This window comes from Rhinolophus sinicus, chromosome 14 (assembly GCF_057876585.1).
Source record: "Rhinolophus sinicus isolate RSI-liver-muscle chromosome 14, RSI-T2T, whole genome shotgun sequence".
Taxonomy (NCBI): domain Eukaryota; kingdom Metazoa; phylum Chordata; class Mammalia; order Chiroptera; family Rhinolophidae; genus Rhinolophus; species Rhinolophus sinicus.
In genome coordinates, this window is record NC_142514.1 from 136,613,928 (window position 1) to 136,626,950 (window position 13,023).

The 13,023-nt window shown below is 44.0% G+C and overlaps 1 protein-coding gene across 1 annotated transcript in view; it reads left to right on the plus strand.

Moving 5' to 3' along the window:
- GAB2 (GRB2 associated binding protein 2) overlaps positions 1 to 13,023 on the plus strand; it is a 183,209-nt gene continuing 170,186 nt past the window's right edge. The window contains exon 1 of the mRNA XM_019726383.3: positions 1 to 463. Within this exon, the coding sequence (XP_019581942.3) occupies positions 389 to 463 (75 nt within the window). The 5' untranslated portion in view covers positions 1 to 388. The remainder of the gene's footprint in view (positions 464 to 13,023) is intronic.

A 13,023-nucleotide genomic window follows, 5' to 3' on the forward strand; every position in this document is an offset into this window, starting at 1 on the left:
GGGCGGAGTGGGGCAGCCTGGCCGGCTGCAGGCTTCGGCGCCCTCCCGAACCTCGGGCCTCTCGAGTCCAAAGACGCGAGGCAGTGTTTTCCTCTAGGAAGCCTGCCGGCCGGGGGCGCGGCGGGCTGTGGGCGTGGCGAGCGCGCGCCACCCTTCCTGCTGTGGCGCCCCCACCTGGGAGTGCGCACGGGAGCGCGCGGGGAGAGCGGGCGCGCGCGGCAGCCGTGCCCGCGCCGCGCCGCCTCGCCTCATCCTCACCCCGCGGCCGCGGGACGCCCCGGCCCCTCCCCTCCCCCGCGAGCTGCGCACCGCCTGCCCGCCGACCCGGCCGCCGGCGCCCGCGCCCTTGTGCTCCCGACCCCGCGGTGGGCTCCAGGCGACCGACAGCATGAGCGGCGGCGGCGACGTTGTGTGCACCGGCTGGCTGAGGAAATCGCCCCCTGAGAAGAAGTTGAGGCGCTATGTGAGTGCGGGCGGTTAGCGGGCGCGGCCCCGGAGGGCGCGGGCGGGGGGCGCCCCGCGGCCTACAGAGGGGCTGGGGGCTCCGGGAGGGACCGTGCGGACGGGGAGGGCGAACCCCGGGACCTCCGGGGGGCCGATGATCGGCCGGCGCGCCTCGCGCCTCGGGTCTGTGTGGGGCACCTGCACACCTGTCACAGGTGCGCCGCCGAGGGGCGGGGCGGGCGGGCAGGTGGAGGCTGCGGCTCTCTCTCCGCGGGGCGGCAGCGCCTCCCTAGCCAGCCTCCCTGTAAACTACATACAGTATTGAAGTTTGTATTGATTGTTTTTGGAGAGCTCGGAGTTGATTCCCGGAGCTGGGGGACGCTAGTAACCCGGAGCGGCTTCCGCCTGCAAGGTTGGGGGAGTGGGCGGGAAAGGGGGGCGTAGGCTGTGGGTCCGTGTCGCGCGGCCCCACAAAGGGCGAGGCGCCTCACACCCTTTCCCCCTTCCCTGCCTCTGCTCGCCCCTCCCGGTGGCCGCCTGCTTCCTTCCAGTCCGGTCTCTGCATCATGGGGCAGCGTCAGCGGCATGTGCAGCCCTTGTACTAAGTGACTCATTTGTTTGTCCCCCTTCTTTCCCTTTATTCTGTATGTGTCTCACATACATGCCGCCGCCCCCCCCCCCCCCAACTCCTCGATGGTGACACTGCAGTTTGGTCTGCTATAATTGGCCCTGGTTTTTGTATTGTGCAGTCCTGGGTGTCTGGGGTCGAGAGAGATCAAGGTTCTCAGTTGCCAGGTGGTGCTAACCGACAGTGTTTACTGAAATTGCTGGGACGGCCACTCCCTCCCTGCTAGGTGCAAAACGGGCAGCATCATGGGAAAGGTGGTACAGTCTGGTGCTGAGCGGTCAGGAGGTCTGGTTCCCTCCTGCCCCCCACCCAAAACTAAAAACAAGACGCCTTGCTTGGTGGGGTCAAAGTACAAGCGGGTGCCAATTACTGAGATTTGGCTAACATCAGCTCTGGGCTGTGAGCAGGAGTTTGGAAATAGAAGTAAGGTCGCTAAAACGTGTCAAGGTCTCCCATCCTTTCCTTCTTCACTTCCTATGAAATGCCCTTGTTAAACTGACTAGTAGTGCTCGACGCTCTGGGAGCATTCCCACAGCGTGGAAGTGAGCTAGCTGTTGCATTCCAGCTGCAGTGCATCAAGGGAGCTCTGAATAGACCCTGCCCTCTGTCAGCTGCACCAGTGGCTGTCCATGGGGGGAGAGGCAGAAGCTTACCAGAGTTTCCTGTCTTGGCTCCCCAGATCAGAACCAAGGGACTTTTGGCCTCTGGATTGAGGAAGTGACATTCTGTTTTTCAAAGGAAGTGTTGTTGTTGGGGAGTGCAAGTGTATGTGTATGTACGTACATGAAATCAGGCTCTTATTTATATCATTTGCTGGGAAAGCATTCTAAGGATTTAGCACAGGACTTTTGAAAGTGGACATAGATTTAAAATATAGTAGGGATGTGGCAATGAAGTATTCATCTCAGTTTTAAAGCTCATTTTCAGGGGTGTCCATGTAGCCAAAGAATTATAATCACTAAGAAACTTTTCTACTCTTCAGGGTTGTATCAGTTCATTAGGAAAGGTGAATTTTTATATTAGGTTAAGGAACAGTAATTTACTACTAATATTTTTATAACTATAAAAAAACAAAAACGGGCTGCCTGGTGGCTCAGTTGGTTAGATCGCAAGCTCTTAACAAGGTTGCCGGTTCAATTCCCACATGGGATGGTGGGCTGTGCCCCCTGCAACTAAGATTGAAAACGCGACTGGACTTGGAGCTGAGCTGCGCCCTCCACAACTAGATTGAAGGACAACGACTTGGAGCTGATGGGCCCTGGAGAAACACACTGTCCCCCAATATTCCCTAATAAATAAATAAATTTAATGAATTTTAAAAAAGAGTTTAAAAAAAAATCTTTGGCCCTCAAAGAGCTTCTGAAAACTATGAAAAGTGTAAGACCATACCAGCTAGTAGAAATAAAGTATCCAGTAAAAATGTGACTGTTAACTGTCAAATTAGAACTCTATTCCCAAGAACCTTGAAACTTGATTTTTGAAACAGTTTGCAAACAATTTGATATTGTATCTACATTTGACCAATGACTACTTCAATTCTATCACCCAGACTGTATGACCCATTTCTTGGGTATTTTTGTTTCCAAAAACAAAAAACTTTAGCTCAAAATAACCAAGCTTGGAGGCTTTTGGATCAGGCACCTTTTTTATCCATACCTCATTTTATTGCGCGTTGCTTTATTGCTCTACATAGGTGTTGTGTTTTTACAAATGGAAGACAAGGCTTCCACCAGCAAAAAGATTACAATTCGCTTTAATGAGAAACTAACTTTATTGCAACACTCGCTTTATTGCAGTGGTCTGGAACCAAACCTGCATTATCTCCGAGGTATGTCTGTACATACTTGACACCCTGCAGTCATGCGATGACCTCAGCCTCCTTCCCATCTTCCCCACAGCTCTAGCCCATAAGGCGTCTGACCAAACTAACAGCTTTTCTTAGGCTTAGGAGCGATGTGTTCCATTGGTATGACTGGAAGTCTCCCTTACTATGGACGTGTAGTTCTCTTAGTTGAAACTGAGCTGATCTGTGTAACCCTAAACTCTTGAGGAACCGTCTGCTTATATATCTTGTATTCTTTTTAGGTACTGAGAATTTTTGTACCCAGTTTTGAGTTAGAATTCTGCCAGTTCCCTCTGTTCACTAGAGGCCTAAGTTCACTAGAACCCACCTAGGGAAGAAGTATTTTACAGCCCTATTGCTAAACACACACTCTCAAATAGCTGTTTATTCTGGTATATATGGTATATAGTAGCCATGTGATATTATAGATGAATAAATCTTCATTATAAGAATGTATCAAGTGTCTGAGATAGTGGAAAAAGCAGTTGATAAACTAGATCACAACTATTAAAAATTAATTTAACAAACCTACCTCTTATTTAATTTGGGGAGGGGGTAGGTGTAAGGGAAAACAATAACTTGAAAGAAGCTATGGCAAATGTTACCAAGAATTAGCTTTAGGGATTTTTCTTATCAGCTTTTTCTAATTTGTTAATCATAAGAAAGTGTGAAAGTCTATTCAGTGTTTTCTGTGTGCCCTGGAGGAATCACAGAAAGTGACCTCTGCAAAATGGCGAGTATTGCCTCTGGGTCATCACGATGTGAGTGCTTTGGGAGGCGGGTACAAGGAACAGCCCTCCCATCCCGCTTCAGAGAGTGTGTGTGTGTGCGTGTGTGTACACGTATGTAAAGCTGAAACCAGATTTTCTTGAGGAAAAATACTTTATGACATATCCTGCTCTGTAATTTTTTACGTATTAATTTCACCTGTTAAAAGATTTAGGGGCAAAGATTGGCAGCAGCACTGCCCCCTAGTGGCTAATTTGGAGAAAGTTGAGTATTGATTCTCATGAACAACTGAATTAAGGAAACTAATTGTTTTTATTATATCTATTAAATACGTTTATTTATTAAGTATCTGTGTCCCAAGCGCTGGATTAGATGCTGGGAATAAAAATTAAGCCAGCCCTTCAGGCTTAGCAGATGACCTTGCCTCTCTTTCACAAAGAACATTGAAGCTATCAGGCAGCAGCTGTCTGCACATAGTGTGATGGAATTTCCAAGTGTATGTGTATCTGCGTGGCTCCTTTCCTCTTGCCCTCTTCTTAGAGTGGATGGGGTACCCCTTCTACCTGAGCCAGCCCGCTCCCTGTGCTCTTGATGATGTCCTCTCCTACCTGTGCAGCTCCTTCTTTCTATCATGAATCTTCAACTTTTTCCCAGCTACGTACGTATTCCTTTCCATTAAACATACTTGCTGTTAAAAAATTCTCCCTCAATATCGCCCCCATTCCTTCTCACCATGCTTTCTTTTTCTTTAGGGCTAAACTCGTTAACAATGCTTTATATTGTTTCCACGTCTCCCATCTTCCTCTCAGGCAGCTCCAATGTGAAACCTACTTTGTCATTTCACCAAAGCTATTCTTAGTAAAGCACCAGTGACACGCAGGTCACTAAATTCAGAGGTTTATTTTTCACTCCTCATTCTAATTTCTCTTGTCACTGCTTGGTCACAATGGACCACTCACTCTTTCTTGAAACACCTTCCTCTTATCTTGAATGATACCATATATGCCTGGTTTTTCTCCTTTTCTGGCCATTCCATGTCTCCTTTGCTAGACCAACCCTCTTTACCCAGTCCTTAAAGTTTGAAGCTCCTGTTTAGTCACAGTGGCTAAGGTCTAGGCTCTTTTCTCCTCCTCAGAGATCTCGTCCATTCTCCTTCCTGGCTTGAGTTATTATTTGCTGGTCATTATCAAGTTAAATTTCCACCCCTCTGGTTGTGTTCTGAACTCCAGACTTGCATATGCAGTTGTTACCTGGACCCCTGTAGCTGAATGTCTCCCCGTCAGCACAAACTCACCACTCCCAAAACCAAACTCTTCTTTATCTCTCTCTTTTTTACCCATGTGTGCTCAGTAAATGGTGCCGCTGACTACCCAGTGGCTCAAGTGGGAAACTTGGGAATCATCCATGACTCCCTGTCACCCGCTATTCTACATCTAATCTTCCACCAAAATCCACTAGTGCCAACATCCGGTATCTTTTATTATACACTTTTGCATCCCTCCTGCCATGACTCAGGATTATCATTTTAACAGCTGTCCATTGAGCACTCACCCTGTGCCAGGCACTGTGCTTAGACCCCCGATCTCTTAATTTAATCCTTTTAGCCCTAGGAAAAAGGAAGTGACTTTCCCAGCATCACCTACCTTTGTCCCAAAGCCTGAGCTTTGTTTAAGTTAAACTTTTTGAGATAATTGTAGATGCATATCTAGTTGTAAGAAATAGTATAGAGAGATCCCATGTACCCTTTACCCAGTCTCTCCTAGTAGTAACATCTTGCAAAAGCTCTAGTACAGTGTCACGATCGCATCCTAACAATGATATAGTCAAGATACAGGACACGTCCATCACCACACGATCCCTCCCATTGGTGCTGCCATTTTCCAGTCACTTTCCCTCCCTACCACATCCTTAGCCCATGACAACCACTATTTTGTTCTCCATTTCTATAATTTTGTCATTTCATGAGTGTTACATAAATGGATTCACGCAGTGTGGAACTTTAAATATTGGGTTTTTTTTCATTCAACATCATCTGGAAATTCATCAAAGTTGTTGCATGCATTTCTTTTTTACTGCTGCCTGGTATTCCAAGGTATGGATGTACCACAATTCATTTGTTTAACAGCTGACCCACTGGTTGTAATTTACACTTTCCCTTATGGATAATGATATTGAACATCTTTTCATGTGACTTTTTGTCATCTGTGTATCCTCTTTGGTCAGCTGTCTCCCTCCAAGTCTTCTGTCCATTTTCTGTATGGCTTTTCTTTCTTTAACGATTGAGTTTTGAGAGTTCTTTATATGTTCAAGATACCAGTCCTTGTCAAATATGTGGTTTGAAGGTATTTCCTTCCAGTCGGTAGCTTTTCTTTTCATTCACTTCACAATATTCTTTCACAGCAAAAATTTTTTATTAGGATGACGTTCAGTTTATTAATTTTTTGTTATTTGACTTCCTCAAGTCTAAGAACTCTTTGCCTCGCCCCATGTTACAGAGATTTTTCTCCTTTTCCCCTAAACACTTCATAGTCTTACATTTTTCATTTAAGTCCATGATCTGTTTTGAGTTCATTTTTGTGGTGACACTTAGATTTAGTGTTTTGTTTTGTTTTTCTAGCAGCATATGCTCGATTACTCTAGCACCATCCTTTTTGACAAGGCCATGCTTTCTTCATTGAATTGCTTTTGCACCTTCACCATGAATCAGTTGTATGGACGTGTTTGTATGGGCCTGTTTCTGGGTTATCTGTTCTGGTCCATTGTTCCGTGTGACTATCCCGCTGCCAATACCACACAGTCTTGATGACTGTAGCTGTACAAAAAGTCTTGAAATCTGGTAAACCAACTCCTCCACTTTATTCTTGATCCAGTTATTCTTAAATTTGCCTAAAGGTAATTTTGAAAAGTCAGCTCATCAGAAAATTTCAAAAGTATTAAAGTGTAAATAAAAATTACCTGTAATCCCATTAACCTTGAATTTTTTCTTTAAACTTATTTTCTCAACAGAGAATGTAAGTGTAACAAATACACTTTAGTTCAATAATTTATAAAACTGCCATAATGTGCCAAGCACTCAAGTTCTGGGACTACAAAAAAGAAAAAGAAAAGGCTTCCTAGAGAGGTGGCTATAACTAGAATTAAGCCAAGAGAAGAAAGATTTCCAGCCAGAGAAACCACTGACAGCGGGGGGCCAGATGGCGGGGCCTGCCTAAGTATGCAGGGACCCCAAACACTGTTTGGTGTTGCTGGACTGTCTGCAGGGCGATGTGAGGCTGGAAAGGTAGGCAAGAGATAACAGGTGGGCTGGTAAGAACCGGGGAGAGACACTGATGGCTACCTGGTACATGAAGAGATGCTCAACGTCCCTAATCACCAGGGAAATGCAAATCAAAACCACAGTGAGATATCGCCTCACACCTGTCAGAATGGCTGTCATCAACAAGACAAGAGATGAGTGTTGAGGAGGATGTGGAGAAAAGGGAAGCCCGGGCACTGTTGGTGGGAATACAAATTGCTACAGCCATGAGAGAAAAGAGTATAGAGGTCCTTCATACAATTCAAAATGGAACTACCGTATGATCCAGCAGTTCCACTTCTGGCTATATATCCAAAAAAAATGAAAACAGGATATCCAAGAGATATCTGCATCCCTATGTTGACTGCAGCATTATTTACAATAGCCAAGATTATATTGGTGGACCATGGATTATATTGTCCATTTACGAATAATGCATGAATGGAGAAAGAAGATCTCACACATGCGCACACACACACACACAGAACAATATTTTTCAGCCATGAGAATGAAGGAAAGCTTGCCATTTGTGACAACAGAGATGGACTTTGAGGGCATTGTACTAAGTGAAATAATTCAGATAGATGGACGAATACTGTATGATATCACCTGTATGTGGAATCTGAAAAAGCCAAACTTACAGAAATAGAGAGTGGCATGGTGGTTACCAGAGGCTGGGGGGTAGAGGAAATGAGTAGATGTTGGCCAAAGGGTACAAACTTCCAGTTAGAAGATGAATAAATTCTAGAAATCGAATGAAAAGCATTGTGATTATAGGTAATAATATTGTATCGTGTACCTGAAAATTGCTAAGAGAGTAGCTCTTAAATGTTCTCACCACAAAAAAAGAAATGGTAATTATGTAATATGACGAAGCGGTTAGCTAACACTACGTTGGTAATCGTATTGCATTATATATCAAACCAGCATGTTGTACACCTTAAACGTACACAGTGTGGTATTTCAATTACGTCTCAATATGTTATATTTCAGTTACATCTCATTAAAGCTGGGGGACAAAAAAGAACAGGGGAGGTCTTTAGAAACTAGAGTGAATTTAAGATTTCTTTCTAGACCATCCTAAGCAGCCAGGGCTTTACTCCAATAGCCTATTTGAGTATTTAAATAAATGTTCTATCTGGTTCCAGTTCCCGGGGCAGATGACCTGATGGAAATTCCTTTTAGCAGCTTTCTGTTCTGTGGTCCTGATCACCGGTTTGGTTCTTTGATTGTGTTCACAACATCAAAGAGACCGCTCTAACCCAGGCCCAGTCTCCTGAGTTTCTTCTCACCAGCATTGGGTCAAATTCTTCATTTGGAAGCAACATCCGTGTCTATCAACAGAGGAATGAATAAACAAAAGGTGGTATATGCGTACAGTGGAACATTATTCAACCTTACAAAGGAAGGAAATTTTGACACGTGCTCATATTACAAAATGAATGAACCTAAATGACATCATGCTAAGTAAAACAAGCCAATCACAAAAGGACAAGTACTATGTGATTCCATTTATATGAGATCCCTAGAGGAGTCAAATTCATAGAGACAGAAAGGAGAAGGGTGGTTGCCTGGGCCTGGCGGGAGGGGGCAGAGGAAATGGAGAGTTATTGTTTAATGGGTACAAGGTTTCAGTTTTGCAAGATGAAAAGAGTTCTCCAGGCAGGTGCAAGTGATGGTAGCGCAAAAATATGAACGCTTGATGCCACTGAACTGTACACTTAGTAAAAATGGTTACGATGGTAAATTTTGTGATATGTATGTTAGCATAATCTTAATAAAAACCAAAACTCCTCATTTGCTAAGGGTTAGTACTTGGCCCTGCTAATACTTGTAATCCAAGGAAAAAGGACAGGATGGAACCTTCACAGCCATGAACGATAATAGAATGTTCTCTCGGGGCTGTCTAAAGGACCAGGGGCAGTGCCGTTGCACCAAGCAGGACCATCCCCGCTGCTTTGCTTAATGAAACGACTTTCATGTTGCTTTCCATCTTTAGCTGACCTTTCTCTGGCGAGAAGGGGATAATGGAATGTAGTTACCTCAGACTCAGCAGATATGCTGAGAAACATAGGTTCCTGCCCAGGCTATTACCTGCGTCCACATTCATGTTGACAAGCATTTATTTTGTATCCTTTCCCTTCCTTCAAAGAATTTGCAGGCTAGGGAGACCAGAAGTATACATGTGAAACAGAACAATGCCCTTATATGGTGTTATGTGGTCCAGGCAGCAAGTTTTATGGAGGCGAGAGCGCTGAGCCTGGGGAAAATGGAAGGGCTTCCTGGAGTGGGAGGTGTGGATGTGAGCTGGACTTAAAAGATTAGGGCCTAGAAAGGAAAATGGCCATTCAAGTGGGAAAGGGGCACTGCACACGGGATTTGGGGGCAGTGAAAATCCAGCCAGAGTAGAAGAGTCTATAGTAGAAACCAAAGAGGTTTGGAAAAGGCAGAGCTGAGGGGGCTAGTCCGTAACAGGCCTGAGATGGGAGGATGACATTTATTAATTAAGAACATCAATCTAACTCAATAACTCTTTGCCTCTCAGACGGCCACTCCTTCAGTGTGAAATGTCAGTGGTGTGTGGACAGTGGTTACCTTCAGAAGAGTGTCTAAGTGTTTCAAGGGCCTTTGGGTCCTTGAGCAAATGACTTGATTCTCTGAGCCTACTTCCTTGACTCTGAAATTAGAGTGATATGTCTTACTTCACTGGCTTTGAGAATTTACTGGGATAACAGGTGAAAGAAATGGTAGCCCAGAGTAGCCCAGTGTCTAGCCCAGAGTAGGTAGTTAATATTGGGGGATGTGACAGGAGGGGCTGTTTGTTTATATTTGCTCTAACCCTTTCCTAGGAACGCTGAACAGAGCGTGGATGTCTTCATATCCCTCTCAAGTTGGGGCCAGACCTGAAGTTTACAAGGTCAGAATGTAGGTGGAATTCTCAAGCTAGATACCACATCAGGTTCTAGGGAGTTAATTTTTCCTGAAAGGAACATCTCAGAGGTCTCCTGATTGTTGTCCAGGAAGGGAAATGAAACCCCCTGGGAATTTGTCTGGTGCTGTCCCTTTGACCAGTCCCTGGGAAATACGTGTGTGCTAGGAGCCCTAACGATCGATGTGTGGGATTCTGGAGCGCGTGTTTGAGAACGGTTTACAATGCGGACACTTCCCAGTAAGTGGTCACCCTTTGAGGCTGGTGGCTCACACCTTCCACGCCCCTCCACAGTGAGTCCGTGTCTTGGCTTGTTTCCATGGCACTTGTTTCACTTCTAGTTCGGCTTTCTCACGTTGGGCTTGTGTCTGTCTCGCTCTGCTAGGTTACGTGCACTTTACATGGTGGTGTAAGCATCGCTCGGAGCGCTCGGTGCGACTTGCCAGGCAGAACCTGTCAAAGTCATTGTCATTTATGTCTTACGACGACCCCCACCCCCAGGTTTATGCTTTCTTCTTTTCATGTATCTACCAGTTGTCAAAATAGTGAGTGGGTTCCTTAGTATGCTTCAAAGTGATCAATTAGGGTATTTTCAGTATTGTTCTGAGCTCACATATTTATACATATTTGATGAATTTGCATCTGTTTTAGTTGTTATGCTTATCGATGCTCAGTGTGTGCTATCTTTAGCCAGTGGGAGCCTATTTAATTTGTCTTCTGAGTTCTTTGGACACGACCTTACCAGTATTTGATAGTTTCTTTGTTGTCTGGTATGACAAGGTGTTCCAGGCTTATCGCGTACATTTCCTGATCCAGGCCTAGAATTAGCCATTTCCTCAAAGAGTTCTTTTAGCAAAAAACGGTCTCTAGAAACCCACATGGTAATACCCAGGGGTGCTTCTTGCTGTTGGGCTGGTCACACTTAATTTTCACATGGTTATAATTAACATGAGCTGTCATTTCATGTACTGCTTTTTTCCACAAACCATCATTGTGAATACTTTTATTTACTTCTACCTAGTATTTTTTTCCAGTTTTTAATTATGAAAAATTGCGTTTAGACTTAACGTGCTGGGGAATCTGCCATTTCACCTTCCTGTACAACAGTAGAGAAAATGGTCTAATGAAACACCAGTTCACACAGTTTCCAATATTAACAAGATTTCATTATGTGTTTCATCTATCCTTTTTACTATTTCTTTGCTGGAATATTTTAAAGCAGATCCTAGAAGTGTACCAAGGTCTTATAATATCATGTGAGAGAATGTACCAGACCTTACGTGCACGTTTCCCCTGCTGAGACATTTGTGTTACTTCATTATTCACTGTTACGTGCCGCACAGGCCTGTTCTCTTCTACAGGTGGAACCTCTGAGAGTTTCACCTCAGCTGATGAGACACAGCATTTAGACAGATATCAGTAGCATCCCCACAGTTTACTGGGAAGCTTCTCTTGGACAGGCAATCAGTGTATCTTTCCTTAGCTGCTCTGGAAGAACGTGCCATTGGGCGCTCTGCAGGCTTGCAAGAGCTTTTTCTATGTAGTAGATTTTCTTGTAAGGATTATAGGAATGAGACTGTCGCTTTGATCTTCTGACATAATTTTCTAGAGGAAAAAATGGGTATAGGCTACACACACATACTTTTTGGGATACCGACAGAGGCTACCTACAGTGTGCCGAGCTGAATGCCCACTAGTAGTCTCACTGCAGGTGCGGTCATTAACAAATAGTGAGCGTCTGCAGTGGGTGCGTGTTCCCCTCCGGGTTTACGAGCTCGCTGGGGAGTCAGCTGGGCTTCGGCTTCTAATGGCAGGCCCTACGAGTGGCAAAGATCAGTGCTGTCGGAGCCCAGGAGAGACTGGCCTGGTGTGGTCCCCAAGTTCCGTGTCACAAGGCCTACGTTTAGACTTAACGTGTTGGGGAATCTGCCATTTCACCTTCCTGTACTCAGTTCCTCATTCATTCTGAGGACTCAGTTTGCATGTCACCTTGTGGCAGCCTGTGCCACCCCACCCTCCCCATCAGAAAGAGTTGGGGAACCCCTTTTCTACGCTCCTGTGTCATAGGCCTTAGTACCTCGGACTTGCTGTTGTTTGTGCTGTGCTTCCCCCAGACGGGCAGCTTCTAGATGGCACCTTGACCTTCATTCATCCTTGTAGCCCTGGCACCTAAAGCACTACAAGTTATTGTTGATGAGGAGTTTATATGCTTTTAAGTTTTGAACAAATAGGATTGGTTATGTTAGGATTCATGACGTTTCTTTGGAAAAGAAAGAACTTGAGCTGAAAAATTGGATTGAAAGTGCAATTTTTTTTTTTTTAGAAACAGGTTTTGGGAACTTTCATGGGCTAGGCTATTAAAAATTGAATTCTTTTGTAATACTTAAAAATTCACTCTTATAATGTTACTGTAAACAGACTATTAAAAATAACAATATTCAAAAAGATCACCTGTAATACTCTTACCATGGCATAAATATTAACATTTTAGTGTATTTCCTTTCCTGTATTCCTATGTGCTTTGTATATTTTTTAAAATCAGAGTAAGACTGTATCACCTTTTGTATGCTTTAAGCTAATGTATTGAAAATATTTCCTTGTGTCACAGTCGTCTACGACAGGATTTCTAATGGCTGCCTAGGCAGAATGACATAAGACAGAGCGTCTCAAGCATGTGTAATAGAAGGACACTTTAAACAAACATTTGTACAAGTTCTTGATGTTGAATTAAATTATCTTTATTATTATGTAACCGAAATGTCTATAAACAAAAACTATGAGATATAATTGTATACTATAGCTCTTCTACAATTATAAAACCAAAATAAATTTACAAATTAAATAAAAACTTCAGAACCAATATAATTCGTATTAACAACAGTGGACATTTTGCTGAAACTAAATTGCTGCTTAAAATGTAAATATGGCCCTTATTTTTATGGAGCCTGTCTGTTCTGTGTCCCATTCTTTTCTATGTTTGAACTACAGCGAAGCTTTGGTTTGTATAGCGAGCCATTTGGCTTTAGTTGGTATGACTACATTATTTACATATACATTCACCTTTGTCCTTTCTCATTAGTCATTAGTGTAGGATATTAAATAACGTAATTCTTGATATCAATAAGATTATAAATGCAAATGCTGGTAATCAAGGA